This window comes from Dryobates pubescens, chromosome 14 (assembly GCF_014839835.1).
Source record: "Dryobates pubescens isolate bDryPub1 chromosome 14, bDryPub1.pri, whole genome shotgun sequence".
Lineage (NCBI taxonomy): Eukaryota > Metazoa > Chordata > Aves > Piciformes > Picidae > Dryobates > Dryobates pubescens.
Genome location: NC_071625.1, coordinates 27,174,707 through 27,202,337, shown reverse-complemented (window position 1 = coordinate 27,202,337; position 27,631 = coordinate 27,174,707). Strand labels below are relative to the sequence as shown.

At 47.8% G+C, this 27,631-nt stretch overlaps 1 protein-coding gene across 1 annotated transcript in view; it reads left to right on the top strand.

Annotated features, from left to right (window-relative positions):
• LOC104302451 (neural-cadherin-like) overlaps positions 1 to 27,112 on the top strand; it is a 59,115-nt gene extending 32,003 nt beyond the window's left edge. The window contains exons 19-32 of the mRNA XM_054167391.1: positions 1,252 to 1,436; positions 2,680 to 2,912; positions 12,312 to 12,589; positions 13,799 to 14,013; positions 15,150 to 15,277; positions 16,390 to 16,517; positions 16,644 to 16,776; positions 16,857 to 17,037; positions 19,808 to 19,974; positions 21,097 to 21,361; positions 22,839 to 23,019; positions 24,352 to 24,605; positions 25,892 to 26,046; positions 26,679 to 27,112. Coding sequence (XP_054023366.1) covers positions 1,252 to 1,436; positions 2,680 to 2,912; positions 12,312 to 12,589; positions 13,799 to 14,013; positions 15,150 to 15,277; positions 16,390 to 16,517; positions 16,644 to 16,776; positions 16,857 to 17,037; positions 19,808 to 19,974; positions 21,097 to 21,361; positions 22,839 to 23,019; positions 24,352 to 24,605; positions 25,892 to 26,046; positions 26,679 to 27,080 — 2,905 coding nt within the window. The 3' untranslated portion in view covers positions 27,081 to 27,112. The remainder of the gene's footprint in view (positions 1 to 1,251; positions 1,437 to 2,679; positions 2,913 to 12,311; positions 12,590 to 13,798; positions 14,014 to 15,149; positions 15,278 to 16,389; positions 16,518 to 16,643; positions 16,777 to 16,856; positions 17,038 to 19,807; positions 19,975 to 21,096; positions 21,362 to 22,838; positions 23,020 to 24,351; positions 24,606 to 25,891; positions 26,047 to 26,678) is intronic.
• The last annotated feature ends 519 nt before the right edge of the window (positions 27,113 to 27,631 follow it).

The window sequence follows — 27,631 nt, the reverse complement described above, 5'->3', positions numbered from 1 at the left end:
CTCTTTGTTTTCCCCCTCTCCCTCTTTGTTTTCCCCTCTCCCTCTTTGTTTCCCCCTCTCCCTCTTTGTTTTCCCCCTCTCCCTCTTTGTTTTCCCCCTCTCCCTCTTTGTTTTCCCCCTCTCCCTCTTTGTTTTCCCCCTCTCCCTCTTTGTTTTCCCCCTCTCCCTCTTTGTTTTCCCCCTCTCCCTCTTTTTTCCCCCCTCCCTCTTTTTTCCCCCTCTCCCTCTTTTTTCCCCCTCTCCCTCTTTTTTCCCCCTCTCCCTCTTTTTTGCCCCTCCCCCTTGTTTTTGCCCCTCTCCCTCTTTTTTCCCCCTCTCCCTCTTTTTTCCCCCCTCTCCCTCTTTTTTCCCCCTCTCCCTCTTTTTTCCCCCTCTCCCTCTTTTTTCCCCCTCTCCCTCTTTTTTCCCCCTCTCCCTCTTTTTTCCCCCTCTCCCTCTTTTTTCCCCCTCTCCCTCTTTTTTCCCCCTCTCCCTCTTTTTTCCCCCTCTCCCTCTTTTTTCCCCCTCTCCCTCTTCTCCCCCCTCTTTTTTTCCCCTCTCTCTCTTTTTTCCCCCTCTCCCTCCTTTTTTTTTCCTCTCCCTCTTTTTTTTTCTCCCTCCTTTTTTTATTAGAGGGCTGGGGGGAGGAGAGAATAAATTGTGTGAAAGCCCTTCCAAGTGTGAGGCTACAGTAAATAATGTTGCATGTCAAATTAGTTTGCTTCCCATTGCCTGATGGGCTAAGCATCTTCTAAACTCCTGCCCACATTCATCCCCTTAATCAGGATCAGTGTACTGCAGAAAAAACACCCACTAACCTCCATCCTCCCAGAGAGATGGTGTTTCTGTGTCACCACTGGCTTTAAAACCTTATTTGTACTCCCAGGTGTCTGGATTCTGACTGGGTTGAGATATGCAAGTGCCATTTGGAGGTTTTGATGGGGGAGTCACTGTCAATGACCACATCTGAACTAGGAGTCTGCCCTGTTTCCAAAGTTGTGGCTATAGTAGCCAGAGACTTCCTACACAGTCAATATGGAATAGAAGCAGGGAGAAACCACCTTGATCTGCTGGTGAAAAAAGTCATTAAGAGCCAACAGAAGGCAATGTAAATAAGTTCTGCTCTGCTTCATCCCTTCATGAGGGAACACATCTGGTTTATTTCATAGCTTTCCCAAAAGGAAGTGGGTCAGAAAAACCATCAGGGATGGCAATTACTACTTAGCTTTTGAACTTCTCATAGCTTGTTCCTTGACTTAACTCTTATTACAGGTACTTTATCCTTAATGATAACTCAGGTTTACTGACTATTAAAGAAGGGACCCCACCAGGAACATACAACATAAGAGTTAGAGTCATTGATGGAGTCTGGCCAGATGTTGTCTCAACTGTGAAGGTCATAGTGAAGGAAATCAAAGATGATGCTCTCCATAATGCTGGTTCTATACAAATAAAAGGTAAGCAGCATGGGGAAAAGTGTGTTAGGATCAAAATACTGAATTCTGCCTCCTTAATTTCATTGCTGTGTTACTTAGAGTCCCAATGCTTGTAGAAGTTCTAAACTGCTGCCTAAACATGAGCCAGCAGTGTGCCCAGGTGGCCAAGAAGGCCAATGGCATCCTGGCCTGCATCAGGAATAGTGTGGCCAGCAGGAGCAGGGAAGTCATTCTGCCCTGTACACTGCACTGGTTAGGTCACACCTTGAGTCCTGTGTCCAGTTCTGGGCTCCTCAGTTTAAGAAGGACATTGAGACACTTGAATGTGTCCAGAGAAGGGCAACGAGGCTGGGGAGGGGTCTGGAGAACAGCCCTGTGAGGAGAGGCTGAGGGAGCTGGGGTTGCTTAGCCTGGAGAAGAGGAGGCTCAGGGGAGACCTTCTCGCTCTCTCCAACTCCCTGAAGGGAGGTTGTAGCCGGGTGGGGGTTGGTCTCTTCTCTCTAGCAACCAGCACCAGAACAAGAGGACACAGTCTCAAGATGTGCCAGGGGAGGTTTAGACTGGAGGTGAGGAGAAAGTTCTTCACCGAGAGAGTCGTTCGCCATTGGAATGTGCTGCCCAGGGAGGTGGTGGAGTCCCCATCCCTGGAGGTGTTCAAGAGGGGATTGGATGTGGCACTTGGTACCATGGTTTAGTCATGAGGTCTGTGGTGACAGGTTGGACTTGATGATCTTTGAGGTCTCCTCCAACCTTGGTGATACTGTGATACTCTGAAGTGCGATGAGAGTTAACAGTATTCTAGGCGAGGCTTTGAAAATGCAGTTTTGTTTGCATGTGAAGGAGCATCCATAGAGAGGAAGGACAGCAAAAAGTCCCTGTCTGATGCAGAAGACAAAGATGAAAGAATTCTAAACCAACTTTTAAACTAAACAGCAATTTATCTTCCAGGGGGGAAAAACCCCTGGATTTGAGCAAGTGCCGGTGTAAAATTCACCTGATTGTTTCAACCTCTGTGGAAAAGTAAAATCTTCTTAAATGTGCTTCTGATTAAAAAGATATTTTAAAAAGAAACTTAACAGGAGCCAAAACCCTGGGTAGAAACCACCATGGAAAAATTCAGAGCCTAAACCAGTGCAAGTGTCCCCTGAACTGGGAACTGAGTCCATTTCTTAGGAGCTTAATATTCATTCTGTGGCGGTGGTCTGTGTTGCTGCTATGGCAGTTGCAAAGTTTGTGTTTGTCAGGCTTTTAACTTCTATTGCAGGTATCACTCCAGAGGAATTCATAGCCCAGTCCCCTGAAAAACAGAGCAAATACCACCAGATGAAGAAGCTGCTTTCAGAAATTCTGTCTGCCCAGGTGGAAAATGTTCACATTTTCAGCGTCATGAATAGCCCAAGTCAAACCCCAGGGGTTGATGTTTGGTTTGCAGTCTCTGGGCCACCTTACTATAAAGCAGAAAAACTTAATGGCAATGTAGCAGCCTTCAGAGCCTGGGTAAGTATCCACATTGCTTATAGAAACACAGCATCTTATTGTGTCTGCTCAGGTAATATCCACTGCCCAGTGGGGGTCAGGCCAATCCCAGGCACAAATCCAGGCTGAGTGTAGCGTGGGCTGAGAATAACCCTGAAGACTTGGGGGTGTTGGGTGCTGAGCAGCTCCCCAGGAGCCAGCAGTGCCCTCATGCAGCCCAGCAGGCAGCTGTGTGCTGGGCTGCAGCCAGAGGAGTGTGGGCAGCAGGGCAAGAGAGGGGATTCTGCCCCTTGACTCTGCTCTGCTAAGACCTCTCCTCCTCCAATCCTGCCTCCAGTTCTGGTGTCCCCAGCAGAAGGAGGACACAGAGCTGCTGGAGTGAGTCCAGAGGAGGCCACAAAGCTGATCCAAGGGCTGGAGCAGCTCTGCTGTGAGGACAGGCTGAGGGAGCTGGGGGTGTTCAGCCTGGAGAAGATTCAGGGGGTGGGGACACACCTTAGAGCTGCCTTCCAGTAGCTGAAGGGAGACTCCAGGATGGCTGCAGAGGGACTTTTCCTGAGGGTGTCTAGAGACAGGACAAGGGGGAATGGTTTGAAGCTGAGGGAGAGTACGTTTAGACTGGATCTTAGGAAGAAGTTCTTCAGCACAAGGGTGGTGTGACTCTGAATTATGCTGCCCAGTGAGGTTGTGGCTGCATCCTCCCTGGAGGTTTTCAAGGCCAGGTTGGATGAGGCTTTGAGTCTAGTGGAAGGTGTCCCTGCCCCTGGCATGGGGTTTGTAACTAGGTGACCTTGAAGGTCCCTTCCAGCCTAAACTATTCTATGAATCCATGGAAGAACCATCTGCCCCTCTTGCAAAACAAGAGACTATGGCTAAGAGTCAAATGACTGACTCTGTTGGCAGTGTGGCTGTGGGTACAGAGGCTGAAATAGTTGTTATGTTTAGAATCAGTGCTGGAGTACCAACTCACTCACTCTGCCAGAAAATGTGTGTCTGCACTGCCCAATGCCTGCCCACCCTTCCCAGGATTTTTAAGCCAGAAGTCCAAGCTAAAAAAAACCAGCTCAGATCTTTCTAAGTAGAAAGCATCAGAACCATCAGTGGTTATCCACTCAGCTTGTGATGAATATGGCAATAGTTTTGTCTTCTAAGTGTTCCCTCATTCTACAACTGATTTATACCAAGGCTTTGCCCTTAACAGATGCCAGGCTGCACTGCCTTTGGCTGGATAGGGTGAGGCAGATGGAAGGAAGAGTCACAGCAACCACTTTGGAAAATGAATAAGCTGTGGGCTTTTCACTGCTGTCATTTCTGGGTTTTCTTCCTGTGGTAAAAAATGTTATGGGTTGAATTGGATCCCCCCCAGTAGCACATTTTCCAGTAAATCTGCCCCAGAGAGCAAATCTCACCACACTCAGGACTTGGAAGTGAACATGGAATTGTATTTACAAAAGGAACTAAATCTAACAGTATAAAAAGCAAGAAACAGGTACAAAGTGTATTTACATATCTATCTATCTATCTATCTATCTATCTATCTATCTATCTATCATAACAACAGCACAGGAACACGTGTACCTTTGATTCAGCTCCTTGTCCCATCTTGGGAACAAAGGGCTCCAAGAAAGCTATAGAATGACACAATCCCTTTTGCCCCCCTACCCCCCACCACACCTTCAGAGAAGCAAAAGGTCAGAGGGAGAATAGCACAGTCCAAAGCAGAGCATCAAAGAGAATAGAATAGAGTACAATAAAATAGAATAGAGTAGAACAGAATAGAATAGAATAGAGTAGAATAGAATAGAATATAGAATAGAATAGAATAGGAGTAGAATAGAATAGAATATAGAATAGAATAGAATAGAATAGAATAGGAGTGAGCAGGCAAATAGAGCAAACAAACTCTGCTGCAAGACAAAAGGTTTGCAGTACACCAATGGAATTATAGTACAGGAAGGATCTGGAGGTGCATGTCCAGAGAAGGGCCACGAGGATGAGCAGAGGTGTGGTAGGTTGAGAGAGGGCTTAGCTCTCCCTCCTCCACAGAGTAAGAAACCACAGCTAACTCAGTCGAAGAGCAAAAGCTGTATATTTACAAGCATATATGGAAAGCAGGTTATATATAACACAATATATATAGGTATTTACAATATATACACAGAAATACACAGCAAAGACAAATAACACAACAAAAATCCCTCCCTCAGGGAGGGATCCCCTCTTTAGAACCCCCTCTCTCCCCCCCTTACCTCCCTTTTTCCCCAAAAAGGGGTTAGAGAGAGAGAAAGGCAAGTTACTAAGGAAAAGAGTTGTTAGCAAGCTTCAAAAGCCCATGCAGGATTAGTGTTTGCTTATCTGAAGGCCAAGTCCAGCAGTTCGCAGAAGAAGCAGGCAGGGAGAACAGGCTGAAACACCAAACTCCCCCAACTCCCAAACCGAACTGAACTGAGGAAAAAATTTTCCAACCGCTTCACAATCTAAAGCTGAATTTTTGTTTATCAACCAATGAAATTCGTTTAGAATATCAGAATGTTTTGGTTCTAGTACCAAAAACATTAGCCAGTGTGTTCCAGCAGTGTTTGTTCTTAAAGGCACAGCCTCAAACGACCACAGTCCACCCCTTTCTAAACAATTTCATTGGCTGTTCGTACTGTCCATCCAATCCAGAACAATATTTACAGTTCGTAAGTTAAGTTCATCGTCCATTCCGGCTATACTCAGATGTAGATGATTCAGAAGTCCAAGAAAATCCAAAATCAAGAAAATGGAAAACAGTTTGTCTCTCCGCAGACGAAGCGAAGAAAAAGGGAAACAGGGACCCAGGGACTCTCAGTTGACTCAGGGCTCTCAGGGTTCTCAGGGTTCGTGCACCGTAGATTCCTCAGGGACTCTTTCCTTTGGACGCGCTGTAGCTGTACAACATTCTGAAATTAAACTCTCTCAGCTAAAGTTAAATCTCTTTGTGGAATACACTGAATTTCACCATTCTCTCGCATTACCCAATAAGTGTGACCCGGACCTTCTGCTGAAACCACCCCTCGGACAGGTTTAGCCTCTCCTGAGGGCGAAAATACCCAAACAGTTTTACCTAACAGATTCTTTTCCCTAACAACAGGAACTCTATCACCTTCTACTTTCTGTAGCAGATCAGAATGTGCAGGTCCAGCTCGGTTCACTGAACCTCTACTGTTCACCAGCCAGGTTGCTTGTGCTAAATGTTTCTCCCAGTTTTTCAAAGATCCACCTCCCATGGCTTTGAGAGTGGTCTTCAACAAACCGTAGTAGCGTTCAATCTTCCCTGCAGCTGGTGCATAGTAAGGAATATGGAAAATCCACTCAATACCGTGCTCTTTTGCCCAGCTCTTTACAAGGTTGTTCTTGAAGTGAGTTCCGTTGTCTGACTCAATCCTCTCTGGAGTTCCGTGTCTCCACAGGATCTGTCTCTCCAGACCGAGAATGGTGTTGCGTGCAGTTGCATGTGGGACTGCGTAAGTTTCCAGCCATCCAGTGTTTGCCTCTACCATAGTAAGCACGTACTGCTTACCAGAACGAGAACGTGGTAGAGTGATGTAGTCAATCTGCCAAGCTTCACCATACCTGTATTTGGACCATCTGTCACCATACCACAAGGGCTTAATTCTCTTTGCCTGCTTAATAGCAGCACAAATGTCACAGTCATGGATGACTTGTGTGATGGCATCTATGGAAATGTCTATGGATCTGTCACGAGCCCATTGGTATGTTGCATCTCTGCCTTGATGTCCTGACGAATCGTGAGCCCACCGAGCTAAGAATATCTCACCTCGGTGTTTCCAGTCGAGATCAAGTTCAGAGTCCTTGTCTACTTGAGAAACTCTTGCAGCTAGATCTGCCTGATGGTTGTGCTGCTGTTCCTCAGTAGCTTTGCTCTTGGGAATGTGAGCATCAATGTGTCTCACTTTCACTGGAATTCTCTCGATTCGATCAGCAATGTCTTGCCACAGTTCGGCTGCCCAGATGGGTTTTCCTTTCCTCTGCCAGCCATTCTTTTTCCAGTTCTTTAGCCAACCCCATAGAGCATTGGCTACCATCCATGAGTCGGTGTAGAGATAAAGCTTTGGCCATCTCTCACGTTCAGCCACGTCGAGAGCTAGCTGGACAGCTTTTACCTCTGCAAACTGACTGGATTCTCCTTCTCCATCCTTCGCCTCTGCAACTCGGCGTGTTGGACTCCACACGGCAGACTTCCACCTTCGCTTGTTCCCGACGAGACAACAGGAACCGTCTGTGAACAAAGCATATTTCTTTTCATCATCAGAAAGGTCATTGTAAGGAGGAGCTTCCTCAGCACGAGTTACTCTCTCCTCTGGAGGTTTAGCACAGTTGGTATCTTCAGGCCAACTTGAGATCACCTCCACCAGACCAGGTCTTTCAAGATTTCCCATTCGAGCTCTCTGTGTTATCAGGGCCATCCACTTAGACCAGGTGGAATCTGTGGCATGATGTGGTGTGGAACCTTTGCCTTTGAACATCCAATTCAAAACTGGCAATCTGGGAGCTAAGAGAAGTTGTGACTCAGTTCCAATTACTTCAGAAGCTGCTTTCACTCCTTCATAGGCAGCTAGAATCTCTTTCTCTGTTGGAGTGTAATTAGCCTCTGAACCTCTGTAACCTCGACTCCAGAAACCAAGAGGTCGTCCACGTGTCTCACCTGGAGCTTTTTGCCACAAGCACCAGGTTGGACCATTGTCACCTGCAGCCGTGTACAAAATGTTCTTAATGTCTGGACCATCTCGCACAGGTCCCAGACCCACTGCTTGGACTACTTCTTGCTTTATCTGGTCAAAGGCTGCTTGTTGTTCAGGTCCCCAGTGGAAACTGTTCCTCTTTCGAGTCACATCATACAGAGGTTTCACAATCTGACTGTATCCAGGAATGTGTAGTCTCCAAAATCCCACTATCCCCAAGAAACGTGGAATTTCTTGCTTGTTCGTGGGATTTGCCATGGTAGAGACTCTGTTTACCACATCCACTGGAATGTGTCGGCGTCCATCCTGCCACTGCACTCCCAGAAACTGGATCTCTGTGGTAGGACCTTTCACTTTGTCTCTCTTGATGGCAAAACCTGCATTCAGGAGAATGTCCATGATTTTGTTACCTTTCTCGAAGACTTCCTCAGCAGTTTTACCCCAGACGATGATATCATCGATGAACTGGATGTGTTCTGGAGCACCACCTTCCTCCAGAGCATCGTGGATTACTGCATGACAGATGCTGGAGCTGTGGATCCAGCCCATTGGCAGTCTGTTGAAAGTGTACTGGATTCCTCTCCAGGTGAAAGCAAACTGAGGCCTGCATTCCTCTGCTATGGGAATAGAGAAGAAGGCATTAGCAATGTCTATGGTAGCATACCATTTGGCCTCTTTGGATTCCAGCTCATACTGGAGTTCCATCATGTCTGGTACTGCTGCACTCATAGGCGGAGTTACTTCATTCAGGGCTCGGTAGTCCACTGTCAGACGCCAGTCTCCATTCGGCTTTCGCACAGGCCACACTGGACTGTTGAAAGGTGAATGAGTTTTGCTGATGACTTTCTGACTCTCCAACTGACGAATCAGATTCTGAATGGGCAACAAAGAGTCACGGTTGGTTCTGTATTGTCTGTGATGCACAGTCCGAGAAGCAACCGGCAACTTAATGTCCTGAATCTTGTGTTGTCCCACAACTGCAGATTCATCAGAAAGCTCAGGTCTAGCAGACAGCTTCAGTTTTTGTCCATCAATTTCTACAGAAGCTACTCCAAAAGCCCATTTGTAACCTTTAGGGTCTTTGAAACGCCCTTCTCTCAGAAAATCAATTCCCAAAATACAAGGTGCATCAGGTCCGGTCACAACTGTATGCTTTTTCCATTGTTTACCAGTTAGACTTATATTAACCTCTACCTTACTTAACTCTTGAGATCCACCAGTGACTCCCAGAATAGTTATGGACTCCGATCCCTGATAATTTGATGGCAATATGGTGCACTGAGCTCCTGTGTCAACCAAGGCCCTGTACTTCTGAAAGTGTGAAGTGCCAGGCCACTGGATGTACACATCCCAATAGATTCTGTTATCTGTATTACCCCTCTCCTCCCCCTGGCGGGAGGCAGGGCACCCCTAGTTATGGGGAACATGTCCACAGGTGCAACGAGCACACTGTGCAGTGTTAGAACTGGAGCCACTGTTGGAGCTACTAGAGTTGTCCTGGGGAACTGTAGAAGTAACAGCTACCCTTCTGGTATTGCTACCTCGGGTTCTGCCACTTTGCAGTTCTCTCAGTCTCCTGAAAAGATTAGAAGTTGGTTGACCATCCCACCTGTTCATGTTCTCACCAAACTGATCACGCAGGGTAATCCAAATAGTCCTACGTGACTGCCTTGGTGGTCTGTTTTGGTTTGATCTGTTTTGGAATGACCTCCTTGGAGGATGTCTATTCCTCACAGATGAAACCTGTACCCACCTGGAGGAAGAATTGGAATCATCTCTTTGTACCAATTGGGAGATGGTGTTTTTAAATTCATCCTTCAGCTCTTTCATGCAATTCTCCAGTTTTCCAGACAGAGTTTCAATGGCTGAAACCAAAGAAACACGTGTCATGCTATCATCCAATTGTCTCAATTGATCAGTGAATTGGCCAACCGTAAGAGGAGCTCCACCATAATTTCTTGCTACAATTCTGCTTGCCAGAATGTTTGCATAATTGGAAGGAGCAAGCTTGATGAGCTTTTTAGTAAGACCATTTCCTACAGGAACATCATCAGGATTCAGAGATTCATGTTCACCATAGAGTACCTCTCTAACAGCAAATTCTCTCAGACGCTTGATTCCCTCATCTATGGTAGTCCAGGGCTTAGGATTCCATGGAAGATCATCTCGGGAAGGGTATCTCATGAGAACCGCCATTAGAAGGCGTATCCACAGATTAACCTTACCGAGAGCCTTGCCTAGATGTCTATCTATTCCATTATCCTTCGAGAGAGTTCCTAGCTGGGCTGCTGACTTGTCTCCAACCATTAGAGCTGGAGCACCTGTATCATAGCATCTACCAAGCCAAGCGAGAACTGGCTCCTTATCTGCTCTGAGATAGTCTTTTCTCACATTTCTAAGCTCCTCACGTGGTGAAGAGCAGTCGGTTATGTCATCTTGTTGCTCTTCCGCCTCCTCTTCCTCAACTTGTGGTCCAAACAACCTTTCTGTCACTCTCTCAAGGATCCCTTTAAGCTGAGAGGCACCACCACTAGCTGCTGTCCTACCAAGAGATGGATCTCGATCCTCTGATGATCTCAATAACTCAGCTATATTTTTAAGACAGATTTTCTCTTCCTCCCCAGCAGAAGAACCTTGCTGTGCATCCCCGTCAGCTCCTGAATCAGCTTTAGTCTTACCCTTCCTTGTTGTTAAAACTGCTACTTGCTTTACTGGAGCTGTGTTTGGGTTTCCAGCTGCCTTATTATCAGAAGCTGATAAGCTTTGAGACAGATTAGTTGCTTTGGAGGACGCTTCCGCTCCTGCCATGGAAGAAGGAGGAAATGACTTTGCCTCGTTAATGGTGGCTGCCTGGGACACAGGAGCCGCCATGTTTGGGGCTACTGTAGCCCCTGGCTGCTTGCCAGAATCATCACCATTGCTATTCAGAGCTGCCTTGCCGATTGACTTTTTAGCTTTATCTTTAACTGACACAGATTCTCCATTATCATCCTCACTGGATGTTCCTGAAACAGAGCTAGGGTGGCGTTTTCGTCTCTTTGTCCTCCGTCTAATAACAAAACATGCCTTATAAACTTTTCTCTCCCGGTACAGTGTCACTAGCAAATACACATTACTTATCACCAGCAGCAGGACTACACACATCAAGAAAATCAGCTTTGGATCCCAGCCATCACTTAAAATTACCCTTTCACTGAGCGGAATCTTAAACTCTTTTATCTCAATAGGGAGTGTGCTAGATGTAACATTCCTGTACTTTTTAACATAAAAGAATTCCAGGCACTGATCATACAGAAGCCGAATCTTGTACTTAAACCACAAATATAATTTTTGCATTATATATTTACCTATCTTATTGATAATCATACCCAGGCAATACTTGTAGATCAATACACCAAAGACCGAGAAGAACAGACGCTCAAAAAGCCAAAACACCTTCATGTTTGCTCGTTCGACTTAAGCAAGCAATAAATCAAACTAATTTGTCAGCAAGCCCCGAGTTGGGCAGCCAATAAATGTGGTAGGTTGAGAGAGGGCTTAGCTCTCCCTCCTCCACAGAGTAAGAAACCACAGCTAACTCAGTCGAAGAGCAAAAGCTATATATTTACAAGCATATATGGAAAGCAGGTTATATATAACACAATATATATAGGTATTTACAATATATACACAGAAATACACAGCAAAGACAAATAACACAACAAAAATCCCTCCCTCAGGGAGGGATCCCCTCTTTAGAACCCCCTCTCTCCCCCCCTTACCTCCCTTTTTCCCCAAAAAGGGGTTAGAGAGAGAGAAAGGCAAGTTACTAAGGAAAAGAGTTGTTAGCAAGCTTCAAAAGCCCATGCAGGATTAGTGTTTGCTTATCTGAAGGCCAAGTCCAGCAGTTCGCAGAAGAAGCAGGCAGGGAGAACAGGCTGAAACACCCAACTCCCCCAACTCCCAAACCGAACTGAACTGAGGAAAAAAATTTTCCAACCGCTTCACAATCTAAAGCTGAATTTTTGTTTATCAACCAATGAAATTCGTTTAGAATATCAGAATGTTTTGGTTCTAGTACCAAAAACATTAGCCAGTGTGTTCCAGCAGTGTTTGTTCTTAAAGGCACAGCCTCAAACGACCACAAGAGGGCTGGAGCTCCTCTCCTATGAGGACAGACTGAAGGAGTTGGGGCTGTTCAGACTGGAGAAGAGAAGGCTCCAAGGAGACCTAATTGTGGCCTTCCAGTATCTGAAGGGGGCTACAAGAAACTGGGGAGGGACTTTTGAGGGTGTCAGGGAGTGATAGGACTGGGGAGGGTGGAGCAAGACTAGAAGTGGGGAGATTGAGATTGGCTGTTAGGAAGAAGTTGTTCCCCATGAGGGTGGTGAGAGCCTGGCACAGGTTGCCCAGGGAGGTGGTGGAAGCCTCCTGCCTGGAGGTGTTTGCAGCCAGGCTGGCTGTGGCTGTGAGCAAGCTGCTGTAGTGTGAGGTGTCCCTGGCCATGGCAGGGGGGTTGGAACTGGCTGAGCCTTGAGGTCCCTTCCAACCCTGACAATTCTAAGATTCTATATTAACCTATCTATTGTTATCATTCAGTGTCCAATCCCTTACATTATTTATCTTTCACTCAAACATCTCTGGAATTTTCCTAATTACACCTAGTATCTCAGCTATAAAAAGTCAGCTGAATGCAACTAATTGTTCTCCACAGCTGGAAAACATCTTGGGTATAAACATCACCCAGATCGGCATCGATGAATGCCTGGCCGCAAACTGCACTCACAGTAGCGGATGCACCAGCAAGCACGAGCAGACTCATGTGCCAACAATCACCACAGCTGGAAACATCTCACTGGTGTCTGTGACAGTCCTGAGCCATGCCCTGTGTGGCTGTGCAGCTCGGGAGGGTGCTCGCCTCTCCTGCTCCTCGTACCCGACAAACCCTTGTCTCAACGGTGGCACCTGCATGGATACTGATTTGGGCTACAGGTTGGTAAAGCTTTGCCTGGTGTTCAAACAAAGTGCTGCTGATTCAGCCTGTCAGTGGGATGACTGGAAGCTTGAGGAGGCATCACTGAGTGTCTCCTCACTGTGGCAGACCTGAGTTTTGGTACACTTCACATAGAGGTCTTGCAAAGCAATCTCTCTGTTTTCAGGTGGGTTCTTGGGTTGGTCATAGTCTCTGGCCAAACTTTGAGAAGTGTTGCAGGTTAGAATCATAGAACCTTAGAACCAATAAGGTTGGAAAAGACCTCAGAGATCATCAGGTCCAACCTGTCACCCAACACTTCATGACAAACTAAACCATGGCTTCAAGTGCCACGTCCAATCCCTTTTTGAACATCCCCAGGAACAGGGACTCCACCACCTCCCTGGGCAGCACATTCCCGTGGCCAATCTCTCTTGCTGGGAAGAACTTTCTCCTCACCTCCAGCCTAAACCTCCCCTGGCACAGCTTGAGACTGTGTCCTCTTGTTCTGGTGCTGGTTGCCTGGCAGAAGAGACCAACCCCCACCTGGCTACAACCTCCCTTCAGGGAATCTTCAATAAGGTCTCCCCTGAGCCTCCTCTTCTCCAGGCTAAGCAACCTCAGCTCCCTCAGCCTCTCCTCACAGGGCTGTGCTCCAGACCCCTCCCCAGCTTTGTTGCCCTTCTCTGGACATGTTCAAGTGTCTCAATGTCCTTCCTAAACTGAGGAGCCCAGAACTGGACACAGGACTCAAGGTGTGGCTTGACCAGTGCTGAGCACAGGGCAGAATGATTCCCTGCTCCTGCTGGCCACACTGTTCCTGATGCAGGCCAGGATGCCTGCACCAGTTCCAGTTCCATTAATGCTACCCTGCAAAATGTTGGTGGGGTTTTTTTTGGTGCAGCTTACCTTACTGCTGTTAAATGTCTTAATCACATCACTTCTGCCACTTATCCTCTTCCCCACGTTTCTAGCCTCACTTTTTCTCCACAAATGGTAAAGCAGCATGAAGATGAAACAAAGAGGTGGGACTATACTAGCTCAGAATGAGCCTGGGCCCTTCCAGGAGTCAAGCCTTTGAGCCTGTTTGCTTAAAAATGGTCATCTCAATATAGGAAAGCAGAAAAAAACCTGTCCAGCCTTTTCTGAGCACCCTTGATCAGTGTGACAAGGAGCCCTTCATGGCTTCTGCTTGGGTGGTGGAATTTGGCTTTTATGTTTTCCAACAGATGCAAATGTTCTGTGAATTTCCACGGACCAGACTGCCAGCAGACAAAACACAGCTTCAGAGGCCAAGGTTATGCCTGGTTCCCTCCTCTTAAGCCTTGCTTTGAGGCCCACATCTCCTTGGAGTTCATCACCGATGTCTCCGATGGCCTTCTGCTGTACCATGGACCAGTGGCACGAGGGCAGCCTGGACAACAGGAAGATTTCCTTGCTTTAGGTTAGCACCTTAGAGAGTATTTGTTCTTTGTGTCTATGTGAAGGTGAGATTCTACTCACATCTGATAACCAAAGAGACAAACACCCCCACCCCCCCCCCCCCCCAAAACAGGTTCAGAAAGTTACTTATTTGGAGAATGAGGAGAATCCAGCACAATTTGCTAGTGTGCCCAGTTTGTATGCAGAATGAACCAGGTTGGAAAAGACCTCAGAGATCAGCAAGTCCAACCTATCACCCAACACCATCTGATCAACTAAACCATGGCACTGAGTGCCTCATCCAGTCCTCTTCCTAAACACCTCCAGGGATGGTGACTCCACCACCTCCCTGGGCAGCACATTCCAATGGCCAATCTCTCTTGCTGGGAAGAATTTCTTCCTCACCTCCAGCCTAAACTTCCCCTGGCACAGCTTGAGACTGTGTCCTCTTGTTCTAGTGCTGTATGCCTGGGAGAAGAGACCAACCCCCACCTGGCTACAACCTCCCTTCAGGGAGTTGGAGAGAGCAAGAAGGTCTCCCCTGAGCCTCCTCTTCTCCAGGCTAAGCAACCCCAGCTCCCTCAGCCTCTCCTCACAGGGCTGTGCTCCAGACCCCTCCCCAGCCTTGTTGTCCTTCTCTGGACACCTTCAAGTGTCTCAATGTCCTTCTTAAACTGAGGAGCCCAGAACTGGACACAGGACTCAAGGTGTGGCCTAACCAGTGCTCAGCACAGGGCACAATGACTTCCCTGCTCCTGCTGGCCACACTGTTCCTGATGCAGGCCAGGATGCCATTGGCCTTCTTGGTCCTCTGGGCACACTGCTGGCTCATGTTCAGCTGCTGTCAACTAGTACCCCCAGGTCCCTTTCTGCTTGGCTGCTCTCCAGCCACCCTGACCCCAGCCTGTAGCACTGCATGGGGTTGCTGTGGCCAATGTGTAGAACCTGGCACTTAGATGTGTTCAATCTCATGCTCTTGGGCTCTGCCCATCTGTCCAGCCTGCCAAGGTCCCTGTGGCATCCTGTAGCACTGTGTTAGAAGTTGGGTTCTTTTAAACTGAGAAACTCCTTCAAGTAAAACCTAGCTGCAACAGCTGTTTCAGCTGAGTTTGAGTGGGAACACAGGTGGCATGTCTCCAATAAGCCTTTCCCTTGCAGAGCTCTCTGGGGGTGTCCCGTCGCTGACTGTGAGCCACAGCTCTGGGGAGCTCTTCCTGCAGCTGTCACAAACAGCTCAGGTTGCAGATCGCCGCTGGCACCACATCCAGGTCATCAGTGATGGAAAGGCAAGTGTAAATATGGGCAGTCCTGTGGAAGCACTAATCCATGGACCTGGTTGTTTTCCCAAGTCCTTTCTCCCTTCTGTAGAGTTATTTGATCAATGAATCTTTCATCCTCTCTGCAACAGCAGGGATTGAAGTTTGTCAGCTCAGATGTCCCCTCAGCCTTGAAGCAAGGAAGCAGAACAAGGCCTGGGGAAGTTCAATCCAATTTTGAAACTGGTCCTGTTGCTTGCTTTGTTTGATGATCCTGTCTGTTGCTGAGACTGCAGAGCTGTGATGATTCACAGATTCACAGATTGCATTGGGTTGGGAGGCACTCTCGAAGGGCATCTTGTTCAAACCCCCTGCAGGCAGCAGGGACACCTCCAAGTACAGTAGGCTGCCCACAGCCATATCCAGTCTGGTCTTGAGTGACTCCAGGGACAGGGCCTCAACCACATCCCTGGGCAGCCTGTTCCAGTATTTCACCACTCTCACTGTGCAGAACTTCCTCCTGATGGCCAACCTAAATCTGCCCTGCTCCAGTTTCAATCCATTGCCCCTTATCCCTATAAGCCCTTCTAAATAGTCCTTCCCCAAATCCAAGAGCTAAGTTCTTCCTAGACTGATGAAGTGAAAAACATCCTTAATTTCTCAGGGCTGGAAACCTTGCCCCAAGAAGTGACTTTAGCCATGCAGCACAAAGGAGGCAGATAGGCTTTTGTGTAAGGGGAACATCTTGCTGATGGTGAGGGCATCTGCTAGACTTCCCCTTTCCTCTCCCACATAAGACAAGCTGAGAGGCATACCAGGATGTGAGATGGGGAGCCTGGCAGACTGTCTGCTCTGCTAGATTGCCTCTCTGGGTTCTGATTTGGCAGAAAGCTCCCAAGAAAATCCCATCTGCCCTCCTGCTGTGTCAGTGACTTGGCATGGTCACAGTAGAATTAGATCTTCCTTTTGTGTGGCTCCTTAGTTGCACAGCAAGTGCAATAGCATTCCAGGTTAGTATGTGGGGAAGGGTTTTCTCACTTTAATAAAGTTTCCAGCTCTGTAACTGTTAGTCATCATTCTCTCTCCTGCTATGTGAAATGAGTAATTAAGATGTGTGCATGTCTCTGGATGCCTTTCTCTAGAAAATGAAGCTGGTTCTTGACCACTGTGTAAATGTCTCAGTTAGAGACAATGACAGCATCAGCAAGAAGATGTCCCAGATAGATTTGTCTGCCTGTGAAGCCTCTGGAGAGACTGGGGGATCTCAAAGGTAAGCAACCAACCAACCCCATCAACCAGCAACAAGAACTGGAAACAAGATTAGTCCAAAGGGCTAAGGAAAGAGTTGCTGCATTTTTCATGCCACTAATTCTTTCTTTCCCTCTCTCCCCTACAGCATGAACAGACTTTTCAGTGGCCATCAGCCCTTGCAGCTGGGGGGAGTTAAGAAGATTTTGCCTCACCACCATTCCCAAAGGCATTTCAGAGGGTTCGTTGGCTGCATACGCAATGTCATAGTTGATAGTCAGGTAGGGCTCCTAAGACCAGTCTTGGGTTCACTGCTGTGAACTGCAGACATCTGATGTGAGGCTGCTTCATCCTCTTCCAGGTCTATGATTTGGAGCACCCTGCAGAGTCCCTGAACAGCACTCCTGGCTGTGTCCTTACGGATGAAATGTGCCAGAGGGGTGGGGTGTCCTCCTGTGGCACCCATGGCAAGTGTGTTGGTGGTTGGGATTTCATTCACTGTGACTGTTCCCCAGGATACACGGGACCAACGTGTGAGAAAGGTACTGCAGGGGCTAGGGAGAAATTCCTGGTGAGGGTCTGTGGGAACAGCTTCAAACACAGTGCTCTGAATTTGAACTGAGTAGCATAATAAGACCATGCTGTACTCTGGGAATGATTTAGACCTACAGCTATGTAAAGAGCCTTCTAATTCTTGTTTAGTGAAGATTGTCTCACAGATGCAGAGGGACCTGGACAGATGGACAGAGTCCAACATGATGGCATTGAACAAGTCCAAGTGCCAGGTGCTGCCCTTTGGCCACCAACAACCCCATGCAGTGCTACAGGCTGGGGTCAGAGTGGCTGGAGAGCAGCCAGGCAGAAAGGGACCTGGGGGAACTGGTTGACAGCAGCTGAACTTGAGCCAGCAGTGTGTCCAGGTGGCAAGAAGGCCAATGGCATCCTGGCCTGCATCAGGAACAGTGTGGCCAGCAGGAGCAGGGAGGTCATTGTGCCCTGTGCTCAGCACTGGTTAGGCCACACCTTGAGTCCTGTGTCCAGTTCTGGGCCCCTCAGTTTAAGAAGGACATTGAGACACTTGAACGTGTCCAGAGAAGGGCAACAAGGCTGGGGAGAGGCCTTGAGCACAGCCCTGTGAGGAGAGGCTGAGGGAGCTGGGGTTGCTTAGCCTGGAGAAGAGACTCAGGGGAAACCTTCTTGCTCTCTGCAACTCCCTGAAGGGAGGTTGTAGCCAGGTGGGGGTTGGTCTCTTCTCCCAGGCAACCAGCACCAGAACAAGAGGACACAGTCTCAAGTTGCAGCAGGGGAAGTTTAGGCTGGAGGTGAGGAGAAAGTTCTTCCCAGCAAGAGTAATTGGCCATTGGGATGTGCTGCCCAGGGAGGTGGTGGAATTCCCATCCCCAGAGGTGTTCATAAAAGGCTTGGATGTGGCACTTGGAGCCATGGTTTAGTTGTCAGGAGGTGTTAGGTACTTGGTTGGACTTGATAATCGCTCAGGTCTTTTCCAACCTGGTTGTTTCTATGATTCTATAAGGGTCTTCCTGAGATCTGCTTTGCTCTGTAGGGGAGTCAAGTGGCTGTATGGGTGGTTTGGTCCTGTTGATCACAGCATCTTTTGTCTCTCAGTGGTGAGAGATGAAACATTCTACATTGTGCTCCCTTCCTCTGATCACAGCTTAATGAACTTGGCACTATTAGCACCTTGCAGTGGTTATACAAGTGATGAGGTTGCCAGCTTGGGATGTTCTCTCTGGGAAACCTGGGGGCATACCCCTCAAGCTATGGTCAGGTCAAATTTTCCATCTGCAAACCAGAGAGAATTGCATTTGTGTCTATCATTAGGATGAGCTGAAGGATGCACAGTGCCCCTGGACCACAGCATTGGATGCATGCAGGGACATAGCATCAAGCTGGCTCCAGCAAACGCCTTACCCTGCACACAATCAGCATGGACTGTCTGTCACAGAACAGCAGTGTGTAAGGAGGGGTAGGGAAAACCTCAGGGGACACTGCAAGGAAGGGCAAAATTTGAACACCATTCAGAAATCAGAAGTGATTTACAGGTGTTTTTACTGGGACTTTACCTGCCCTGCATCTCCACGTTCTCCCTCTGGGTACAGTCTGTAATCAGCATCAGTGCCCCACATCTGCCTAGATTTAGAACAGAATAGGATAGGATAGGATAGGATAGGATAGGATAGGATAGGATAGGATAGGATAGGATAGGATAGGATAGAATAGAATAGAATAGAATAGAATAGAATAGAATAGAATAGAATAGAATAGAATAGAATTAACCAGGTTGGAAAAGACCTTCGAGATCATCAAGTCCAACCTCTCACCCAACACCATCTAATCAACTAAACCATGGCATCAAGTGCCTCATCCAGGCTCTTCTTAAACACCTCCAGGGATGGTGACTCCACCACCTCCCTGGGCAGCACATCCCAATGGCCAATCTCTCTTTCTGGAAAGAACTTTCTCCCCACTTTGAGCCTAAACTTCCCCTGGCACAGCTTGAGACTGTGTCTTCTTGTTCTGGTGCTGGTTGCCTGGAAGAAGAGACCAATCCTCTCCTGGTTACAACCTCCTTTCAGGTAGTTGTAGACAGTAATAAAGTCTCCTCTGAGCCTCCTCATCTCCAGGCTAAGCAACCCCAGCTCCCTCAGCTTCTCCTCCTAGGGCTTGTAAGACAAGATTTAAGTCTTATTCTCTTATCTTACTTAAATCTTACTCTCTTCTGCATTGTCTTGGGATGCTGGTTCACAAGTCCACTGCTCTATTGGCTCCTACCCCTCATGCCTGTGAGACAAACCAAGTGCTCCAAAAGTGATTACTCAAAATCTTACAGATATATCCTCGTGTCTCAGGAAAAATTTGGTTGCTTCCAGCTTCCTCTGATCTATGTGGCTGCAAAATGCTGGTGTTCAGGTGGGACTGAATGGCTGAGCCATGCTCGCAGCTAGGAGCAGCGGGCTGGGGGACAGGAGTCACTGCAATGTCCCATGAAAACTCATCCCTGCTTATCAGCTAGACCCTGTAGCTGCAGAGCTAGTAGGGAACAGTGGGCTAGGAATAATAATATGAGGTGAATAACAAAAAGGAGAAAAGAAAACACACTTCCAGAGAGAAAAAACAGGAGAAACAGTGAGAAGAAAAGAGAGTGCAGAGACTGAGCCCCTTGACCATTTGATGTTTCATGTCCTGGGAACCAAACTAAATGCCCCAGGGTAAGCTGGGTGCTCTTTGGATTTCTACTTGTGTGACCCTGAGCTCTGCCTGTGGCTTTGTTTTCATGTGTGTTGTGTTTAGTTCTTCCAGAATGGGCTTTTGGACGGGACAGTTGGATCCATTATGAGCCAAGAAGCATCCTCAGCACTCGCAGCACCCGGATCCAGCTGATGGTGCGCACCCGGATCTCACACAGCACGCTCCTCAGCTTGGCCTCTGCAGATGGCAATGGATGCATCAGGCTGGAGGTCAGCAGTCAAAAAGCCATCCTGCCTCAGTGCTCTTCCAATTGTAACAGGAGGGTCAGCCTGGAGAAGAGAAAACTGTGGGAAAGCTGCCTTCCAATAGCTGAAGGGATCCTACAGGAAGGCTGCAGAGGGACTTTTCCTGTGGGTGTCTAGAGACAGGACAAGGAGGAATGGTTTGAAGCTGAGGGAGAGCAGGGTGAGACTGGAGCTGAGGAAGAAGTTCTTCAGTGTGAGGGTGGTGAGACTCTGGAATAGGCTGCCCAGAGAGGCTGTGGCTGCCTCCTCCCTGAGGGTGTTCAAGGCCAGGTTGGATGAGGACTTGAGCAGCTGAGTCTAGTTGAGAGGTTCCCTGCCCATGCTGGGGGAGGCTGGAGTAGATGAGCTGTGAGGTCCTTTCCAGCCTAAGCCATTCCATGATAACTTAGAGGTAGACACCAGTAGGGAGAAGACTGATAAAAAGGTTCATGTGAATTAGAAGTGAATTGTAAGGAAAACGTGTCCAGAGAAGGGCAACAAAGCTGGGGAGAGGCCTTGAGCACAGCCCTGTGAGGAGAGGCTGAGGGAGCTGGGGTTGCTTAGCCTGGAGAAGAGGAGGCTCAGGGGAGACCTCATTGCTCTCTCCAACTCCCTGAAGGGAGGTTGAAGCCAGGTGGGGGTTGGTCTCTTCTCCCAGGCAACCAGCACCAGAACAAGAGGACACAGTCTCAGGCTGTGCCAGGGGAGGTTTAGGCTGGAGGTGAGGAGAAAGTTCTTCACCGAGAGAGTCGTTCATCATTGGAATGTGCTGCCCAGGGAGGTGGTGGAGTCCCCATCCCTGGAGGTGTTCAAGAGGGGATTGGATGTGGCACTTGGTGCCATGGTTTAGTCATGAGGTCTGTGGTGACAGGTTGGACTTGATGATCTTTGAGGTCTCCTTCAACCTTGGTGATACTGTGACACTGTGAAAAGAGTTGATAATGCCTGGACCTGCATTTGTTGTCATTTTCATCTGGGACTAAAGCACTTAAAGAGAGGAGTGCCATTCTCAGTTTAATCACTCAGGTCCATTTCCTGAGGAAGGACATGTTAACAACATTCATAAGTACCTCTCTGTTATCAAGGATCTTTATCATCTCCCTCTAGGTGGTTGAGGGTTTCTTTAGTGTTAACTTCAGCCTGGGGGACAAAACCCACTCTCTGAGAATGAGGACGTCACGGATCAACAACGGCCAGTGGGTTCTCCTGACCATGGAGCGCTACAACAATGAGTTTACCTTGAGGGTTAATAGTGGTGGAGGTGATCAAGAAGTGACCTCTGTCCTGGGTACCAACAGATGGTTTGAAATGGACTGGGCAAGCATTGTGCTAGGAAACCGCCTTCCCAATCATTCAGAGAGCGATTTCCAAGGTGAGTGATAGGATGGGTTCCTAAAAGGAGGGAATTAAAGCCTCAAAGTGGCAATTTTGAGCCTAAAACCCAGTTAAGAGATTACTATGGCCAAGAAATCCCAGCTCCTCTGCTAGGGAATTCAGAGCCCTTGTTCAACTCTCTACTTGCCATTGTATCTGGTCCTAGTGAGATTTCCTGTAGGCAATTCAAAATAGCACTTAAAAATTGTACTTCCCTTGCCAAAGGCTCCAAGCAGGGAACTGCTGTTGAGATCTTCATTCTCTTTTTGCTGCAGAAGAGTTTAAGGGACAGATACAACACCTCCTGATAGGAGGAGGATTAGCAAGGAAATTCATGGTGCACTCTCCATCTCCTGGAATGAGGTCCTGGGACTCTGAGATTGTGGCTCAGCAAGTAGATAGCTTTTTCCATTTAACTGCTTCTCATTCAGCCTCACTTTTAAGATGAGAAAGATATGGAGGTTCTGGAGCATGTCCAGAGAAGGGCCATGAAGAAGATCAGGAGGTTGGAGCACCTCTCCTATATAGACAGACTTAGAGAGTTGGGGCTGTTCAGTCTGGAGAGAAGACTCCAAGGAGACCTTATTGTGGCCTTCCAGTATCTGAAGGGGGATACAAGAAAGCTGGGGAGGGACTTTTTAAGATGTTGGATAGTGATTCTCCCCCTCTACTCCACTCTGGTGAGACCACACCTGGAGCACTGTGTCCAGTTCTGGAGCCTCTATTACAGGAAGGATCTGGAGGTGCTGGAAGGTGTCCAGAGAAGGGCCATGAGGATGAGCAGAGGGCTGGAGCTGCTCTGCTATGGACACAGACTGAGAGAGTTGGGGCTGTTCAGTCTGGAGAAGAGAAGGCTCCAAGGAGAACTAACTGTGGGCTTGCAGTATCTGAAGGGGGCTGCAAGAAAGCTGGGGAGGGACTTTTGAGGGTGTTAGGGAGTGATAGGACTGGGGGGAATGGAACAAAACTAGAAATGGGTAGATTCAGCTTGGATGTTAGGAAGAAGTTGTTCCCCATGAGGGTGGTGAGAGACTGGCACAGGTTGCCCAGGGAGGTGGTGGAAGCCTCCTGCCTGGAGGTGTTTGCAGCCAGGCTGGATGTGGCTGTGAGCAAGCTGCTGTAGTGTGAGGTGTCCCTGGCCATGGCAGGGGGGTTGGAAGTGGCTGATCCTTGGGGTCCCTTCCTGCCCTGACAATTCTATGATTCTATGATGTTTTAAATCTAGATCAGTTTAGTGGCGGTGTTCTGGTTCATAGCACAGTTCTGTCAAACCACTGCACTGGTACAACCAAGCTGTCCTGAAGAAGTATTGATCACACACACAGAGGCCCTGTAGCTGCTCTTAATAGTAAAATAAAGCAGTATAAAGGTCTTTTTTAAAGAATGCTTCTAGTTCTCTGCAGTGCTGCAGGGCATGAGGTGGGGAAGATGCTAACTTGATGTATTTCTCTGCACACTCCCCTGCTCCGGTGCAGGTTGTATGCGGGATGTCCAGCTGAATGGCCAACCACTTCTGGTGGAAGGCAGAAGCACAGAGTTTGGCCTGGTTCTGAGGCGCCAAGGGGTCACCATGGGCTGCCACTCCAGTGCCTGCAGCAGCCAGCCCTGCTACAGCCCTTTCCTGTGTGTAGACCTGTGGAGAAAATACGAGTGCCGGTACACGAAGCTTTGCTTTTCATCCGGGGTTGGGTGGTTGGGAAGCTCTCTCTTGCCACCTTACTTCAGGCAACAGCAAACCTCCCTGCTGCTGCTTGCCAGAGAGGGGCAAAAAAACACTGAAGACTCTCCAGTAGTAGATTTCTTCCAGAATTCTGGTTGCAGATGCTGATTAAGGAAACATAACCCTCAGCCAGGTTTACTTCAGTAGTGTCTAATGTTTCCCTCACCTATTTCATATCTTACGGTATCACTACTGCAAGCAGTCAAAACTCTTTGTTTGCTTCCTGCAGACTCTTGAGGGTGTCAGGGAGTGACAGGACTGGGAGGAATGGAACAAAACTAGAAATGGGTAGATTCAGCTTGGATGTTAGGAACAAATTCTTCCCCATGAGGGTGGTGAGAGACTGGCACAGGTTGCCCAGGGAGGTGGTGAAAGCCTCCTGCCTGGAGGTTTTTGCAGCCAGGCTGGATGTGGCTGTGAGCAACCTGCTGTAGTGTGAGGTGTCCCTGCCCATGGCAGGGGGGTTGGAACTGGCTGATCCTTGAGGTTCCCTTCCAGCCCTAACAATTCTATGATTCTAAGATCCACTCTCTAAAGAAAATGTCCAAAATGTATGTTAAAACATGCAAATCAAAACATAGGTATTTCTGTTTGGAACCCCCCAGATATACATGCAGGACTGAGAGGAGGAGCCACTTGAATTCCTTCAGCTCAGCTAAAATATGGCCATTTCTGTTCAATTACCTATTGGAAGAAACCACTTGGTCTCTGCAGTCCTAAAAACCAAGATGGGTCATTCTTGGACGGGCTGGAGAGGTGGCCCCAAGCCAACCCCATGAAGTTCAACAAGACCAAGTACAATCCTGAGCACAAACCCAGGCTGGGTGAGGAATGGCTTAAGAGCAGTCTGGAGGAGAAGGCCTTGAGGGTGTCAGCTGATGACAAACTCCCCAGGAGCCAGCAATGGTCCCATGCAGCCCAGCAGGCAGCTGTGTGCTGAGCTGCATCCTAAGCAGGGAGAGCAGCAGCACAGGGAGGGGATTCTGCCCCTCTGCTCTGCTGAGACCCTACCTTCAGCACTTCCTCCAGTTGTGGTGCCCCCCAGCATAAGAGGGACATGGAATTGCTGGAGCAGGTCCAGAAAAGAGCCACCAAGATGATCAGAGGGCTGGAGAACCTCTGCTGTGGGGACAGGCTGGGAGAGTTGGGGCTGTTCGGCCTGGAGCAGAGAAGGCTCCAGGGAGACTTTAGAGCAGCCTTCTAGTACCTGAAGGGGGCTACAAGGTGCCCTGCTTGCCTAAAAGATGTCATCTTCTTCTGTTATTCAGGTGTCCAGCTGGGAAAGTAGAAGTGACTGACAACCTTACAGGGCTCAGACACTGTACCTCATCACCTTGTGGGCACTGGACCTGTAGAAATGGGGGTACCTGTGTGGCTCAATCCCAAGACAAGACAATCTGTCAGTGCCCTGAAGGTTACAGAGGCAGATGGTGTGAAATAAGCCAGGTGAAGGCTGCAAGACCAGTTGGACTCAGCTCTGGCTCTATTCTGGCAATTAGCATGTGCCTCCTTGTCTTCCTAGGTAGGAAAACCAGTACATTATTTCTTTCTTTCATACCTTGCTGCATTGACTCAAGTCTGCTTTCCCCTTGGATTTTGTGATCAGTGTTTCACTTTTTTTCTGGAGATCACTAGCTGGGAGCTCATTTGAGGGTGCTAAGGGACAGGCATCAGCACACACTAGCTGAGGCCAGTTCTAGTAGTTTGAGGACTTCTTTTAGAATCACTTTTCTGCAGTCCTTCTTGGTCTGTAGTGACAGGTTGGACTTGATGACCTTGGAGGTCTCTTCCAACCTTGGTGATTCTGTGATACTGTGATTCTGAAGTGACAGCTTTCCATCTCTGTGTGCAAATCTTTGTGCAGCCGCATCCAACTGAAATCCCACCTGCCCTGAGCCCCCCCATTTGTAATAGTAGGACCTTTACCATGAGGGTGGTGGAACACTGGAAAGAAGGCTGCAGAGAGACTGTTTGCAAAGGCCTGGAGTGACAGGATGAGGGACAATGGCTTCAAACTACAGAAGAGCAGATTTAGATGGATGTTAGGAAGAGCTTCTTCACTTTGAGGGTGGTGGAACACTGGAACGGGTTGCCCAGGGAGGTGGTGCAGGTCCCATCCCTGGAGATATTCAAGGTGAGGCTCAACAGGGCTCTGGGCAACCTGATCTAGTGGAGGATGTCCCTGCTGACTGCAGAGGGGGTTGGACTGGATGAGCTTTGGAGGTCCCTTCCAACCCAGACCATTCTATGACCTGCAGCTAGTACCTGCCATTTGTGTTCTGGGGAGGAAGAGATCTTCATCTAGACATTTCTGATCTGAACAGGCAAGCCTCAGTTAAGATTGTGGGGCAGAAAGAGATGTCCACAGCATGTCAGGTTTCAGCTGCACCTTGGTTGGAAAGTTACTAACGCCATAAAACCCTGCAGACACCTCTCAGAATAGTAAAGACTCTGCAGTTTCTTTACGCTGGTAACCTTCATTAAAACAGTGTTTTACTTACTTTGGGTATCTTATTTACTCAGGATTGGTGAAAGGCCAGAGATTGGCCAAAATGCCTTCTATTTAAATGGATTCCTTTAGGTAAGTAAAATACCCTTTTAATGAAGTTTATGAAGTAATATCCATAGCTGATTCTTTACATTGCTGAGTAGAAATTGCTTGTTGTGTTAACAATGGCTCATTTCTTACCTGGGAATTTGGTTGTCCCATTAAGAGTTAATTTAATGTCTCAGAAGTCATATAAGTACTTGTTTACCATGCATTAGGCTTTGTCACCTCAAACAACTATGTGTCCTTATTTCTTCCAGCACTCTTGGTCTCTTACACAGTGTGGAGTCAGTGGGGAAGCTCAGGGTTTCGGAAGGGAGGAATTTACCACATCCCTGAGGAACGTGAGAGCTGGGAGGATGTTAGAGAAAATGTCTTCAATTATAATGAAGAAGGAGGTGGAGAACATGACCAGGTATGGTGCAGCTTCAGTGTGGTCTTTGAAAATCCATCCTCTTCTCACTTTCCTTTCCAAGACCTTTATTTAATGTATTGTCCTTACCCAACTGGCTTTGCTGGTTTGATTTAATTTAACCCGGAGTACTCTTGAGTAGGAAGCTTCTGGTTTAACCCAGTCTGTGCCTCTCTCGATGCTGCTCAGCTGTAGCCACCTGTGATGGGGCTGCTCTGGACACAGCATTTTTGATTTAGCTGAAGGGAGGTTGTGGATGCCCCCTGCCTGGAGATGTTTAAGGCCAGGATGGATGTGGCTCTGAGCAACCTGATCGAGTGGCACATGGCAGGAGGGGTGGAACCAGATGATCTCGGAGGTCCCTTCCAACCCAACCCATTCTATGAATCATTCTATGAATCTTATGAAGACTGTCATTATGCAGATGGTCAGAATGACCAGAATGGTATGATCAAAACTTGGCCCTCTGAACGATGCCCTCTCTTCAGCTTGTAGAGAGCTCACAGAATCCGCTTTGGTCCTGCACTGAGTTTTATAACTTTTGTTTGTTTGTTTTTAAGCCTGCTTCTTTTTGTGTTGTTTCTCTTGATGTTTACCCTGCCCTGTTTTGGGGTGTGTGTGTTTGTTTTCTCCAGAATGCTTATGATATAGATGAACTGAAGAAACCTCTCCATACCATCCCCCACTTCTCCTCAAGCGCAGCTGCTCCACACTCCAGGACACCCACTGGCTCCGAAAGAGACTCGCTTCCAAAACATGCACATCAAACCCCATCACCATCAGCTGCTTCCAGCATCCCAGACTTAAAGGAATATGTGTCTCAAATCATCTGGGATGCAGACAACGCTCTACAGAATCTTCCAGCTGACACTATTCATTTTTACTGCTTGGAAGGGCAATGCTCTCTAGCAGGGAGCCTTAGTTCCTTAGACTCCGCTAGTGGGGATGAAGATCTGAATTATGATTGCCTCCAAGAGTGGGGCTCAAAGTTTGACATGCTTAAAGAACTCTATAAGGTCTCAAATGAGCACTTGTAACAGGATCTAAAGGAACTTGACACATTGCCATGACATATGGACACTACTTCTAAGAATACCCCTTTTTTTATATATATATATATATATATATGTATTTATCTAAGGTACATCAAGGAACTTACTTGATGCAAGTTGCTAGTTCCAGTAGTACAATATTCTCACTTTTCCCAGGAGCAATCATCTGCAGCCTCTTTTTGTATTCACTGGACAAACTGTTGTTTCATGGTAGAAGTGCAGAGGCCTTTTGAAGCATGAATCTTCTGGGAAACTCTGGGACGTAGGATTTGTAGACAATAGCGTTATGGCATGCCTTGTTCTTTGTGTGACTTACTAGAGTTATCCTGGATGCAAGAACTTGAATTCTTTTCTCCCTAGCATGACTATGAATCCCATCAGGTGGGTTGCAAGGGGTAGGGCCTTTATTTAATTATTTTTTAATTGCAGTCATGGAATAATTACTGCAAATGTTAAGTACAAAACACTTCAAGTTTCTAGTTGTCTCGTCAGCTTTTGTCTTGACAGCACACACACCACCTCACTCAGCATTAAGG